The sequence below is a fragment of the Vigna umbellata genome, chromosome 5 (assembly GCF_029865625.1).
Source record: "Vigna umbellata cultivar VRB3 chromosome 5, Vumbellata_1.0, whole genome shotgun sequence".
In the NCBI taxonomy this organism is placed as follows: Eukaryota; Viridiplantae; Streptophyta; class Magnoliopsida; order Fabales; family Fabaceae; genus Vigna; species Vigna umbellata.
The window spans coordinates 57,994,854-57,997,574 of NC_142169.1; the positions used below are offsets into that span (position 1 = coordinate 57,994,854).

General features: G+C 36.7%; 1 protein-coding gene across 1 annotated transcript; it reads left to right on the forward strand.

Moving 5' to 3' along the window:
- The first annotated feature begins 281 nt into the window (after positions 1-281).
- Positions 282-2,442, forward strand: LOC148198719 (isoleucine N-monooxygenase 1-like). The gene is made up of 2 exons (XM_088115093.1): positions 282-1,337; positions 1,612-2,442. The coding sequence occupies exons 1-2, from the start codon at positions 354-356 to the stop codon at positions 2,239-2,241; spliced, it is 1,614 nt and encodes a 537-aa protein (XP_087971219.1). The 5' UTR covers positions 282-353; the 3' UTR covers positions 2,242-2,442.
- The last annotated feature ends 279 nt before the right edge of the window (positions 2,443-2,721 follow it).

Genomic DNA, 2,721 nt, shown 5'->3' on the forward strand with positions numbered 1-2,721 from the left:
TTTCTCTATACGTGTATATATCAAATGTTGATTGACTTTTTTTTTTTGGGAAAAATGAATAATTATTTTATTAATAATTGGATGAAACGTATTTATATTCAATAACTATAAAAATAAAATAATCATAAAAAAATAGTATTTAAAAAAATAAAAAATAAAACAAGATTATATCAAATTTAAAAAAATTGTATGGGTAAAACAATTATTTCTCATTATTTTCCTTTCCTATATTCCGTATGCAGCTTTAGATCGGCTATAAATAGGCATCAAGTTTTGGTCATGAATCATCCACTTTTTCTCTAAAAGCCTTAGGCAAAGTACTAACCTTCTTCGTCCCAAAACTTTTCCAAACCATGGCTCAGACCCCATTTCTTCTGTTGTCAAATTTTCAAAGCTTTTGGCCTTCTTTGGTTGTCATAATCACCTGCTTCACCATTATGATCAAAACCCTAAGGTCTAACTATATCCAGACTTATTCCAAGAAACAAAAGCCGAAGCTCCCTCCTGGACCCAAACCATGGCCCATTGTAGGCAATCTTCCTGAAATGCTTGCAAGCAAACCTGCTTATAAATGGATACATAATCTCATGAAACAAATGAACACTGATATTGCATGTATCCGCTTAGGAAATGCCTATGTCATCCCAGTCACATGTCCCACCATTGCTACCGAGTTCTTGAGAAAACAAGATGCTACTTTTGCATCAAGATCACTCAGCCTGTCCAGTGATCTCATTTCTAATGGATATTCAACAACAATTTTTGTGCCCTTCGGTGACCAGTGGAAGAAAATGAGGAAAATCATAACCCACGATTTGCTTTCTCCACACAAACACCTATGGCTTCACGACAAAAGGACTGAAGAGGCCGACAACCTTATGTTTTACGTCTACGACAAGTGCAAAATGGTGAATGATGGTACTTATGGCCTTGTGAATGTTAGGAATGTTGCAAGGCATTATTGTGGCAACCTCATCAGAAAAATTACTTTCAATGTAAGGTATTTTGGGGAGGGTAGAGAGGACGGAGGAGCCGGTTTTGAAGAAGTAGAACATGTTGATTCCATCTTCGATTTGCTCAACTACATTTATTCCTTTTCTGTTTCTGATTATATGCCATGCTTGAGGGGACTTGATTTGGATGGCCATGAGAAGAAAGTGAGGGAAGCTTTGAGGATCATCAAGAAGTATCATGATCCCATCATTCAACAGAGAATCAAACAATGGAATGATGGATTAAAGGTTGATGAAGAGGACTGGCTTGATGTTCTCATCTCTCTGAAAGATTCCAACAATAACCCATCGTTAACATTCGAACAGATCAGTGCACAAATCATAGTAATATATACTTCACTTCTCTCGTAGTTTGTCTTTCCCTACTTATACTAACACGTTAAAGCAAATCATATTCCACGAGGGAAAAAGGTTTAAAAAATACATATTTTTTATTTTATTTTCCATCTCACCTCTGCCATTTTCTCGTTTACCTTTTTTTAAACCTCCGTATGAGTAGTTTGTACGGTATACAGTAATTTCTGATTTGACTCCATATCATGCACGTTGAAAATATGAAATTTGATATCATTCAAACTCTAAGTCAAACTGTTTGTAGGAATTGATGATTGCAACAGTGGACAATCCATCCAATGCATTTGAATGGGCACTTGCTGAGATGATTAACCAACCTGAGATACTGCGCCGAGCTGTCGAAGAATTGGACAGTGTGGTAGGAAAAGACAGGCTGGTCCAAGAATCAGACATACCTAAACTCAACTATGTGAAGGCATGTGCCAAAGAAGCTCTTCGTCTTCATCCCATTGCACCTTTCATTCCTCCCCATGTCTCTATGAGTGACACTGTTGTGGGGAATTACTTCATCCCCAAGGGTAGCCACGTAGTGCTAAGCAGACTAGAACTTGGAAGAAACCCAAAAGTGTGGAATGAACCCTACAAGTTCAAACCTGAACGCCACCTCAAGAGTGATGCAGATGATGTGGTTTTGACCGAACCAAATCTGAAGTTCATATCATTCAGCACAGGAAGACGAGGTTGTCCCGGAGTGATGTTAGGAACGACAATGACAGTGATGCTGTTTGCTAGATTGCTCCATGGCTTCACTTGGACTGCCCCACCCGATGTTTCAACAATCAATCTTTCTGAGTCAGACGATGATATCCTTCTTGCACATCCACTCGTGGCAATTGCTCAGCCAAGGTTACCACCAAAGCTATACCAACTCTAAATTGTACCAAAATTTAGTTTATCTAGGCGTATATATTTTATCATGAACTAAATGGAGTGTGAAATAAAAAATGTAAACGTCTCTCTTATAGTGTAAAAAAGGACTCAACTTGGTTTTTAACTGAGTCTCTTTGTATTAGTATTTCAGAATCATGTTATTCTCATCTGAATAAATCTCAGTTTAGATATCACTTCTTTTGAATAGATTTATCGAAGAAACATAACATTAATAAAATATAGAAAATTAACAATATTTCCAATGTAAATTAACTTAATAAACAAATGTCTACGAATCTTAATCTCATGTGCGAAGGAGAAATCTCCATCAATATGATGTGGCTCCTGTGTAAGCACGTTTGCTACATCCATTTCACAGAAGTTTCTGAAGTCACGTTCTATACAAGTTGGTTTCATCACTGTGACATCACAGTCTTATCTCAAATTTATTAAATTTCAAATGATTAGGATAACTTGTATCAAA

What these genes read in the sequence shown, in the direction of transcription:
- LOC148198719 (XM_088115093.1), top strand. Translation starts at nt 354, where the DNA reads ATGGCTCAGACCCCATTTCTTCTGTTGTCAAATTTTCAAAGCTTTTGG. An exon ending in AGATCAGTGCACAAATCATA is followed by an intron (nt 1,338 to 1,611) that starts GTAATATATACT and finishes AACTGTTTGTAG; the next exon opens with GAATTGATGATTGCAACAGT.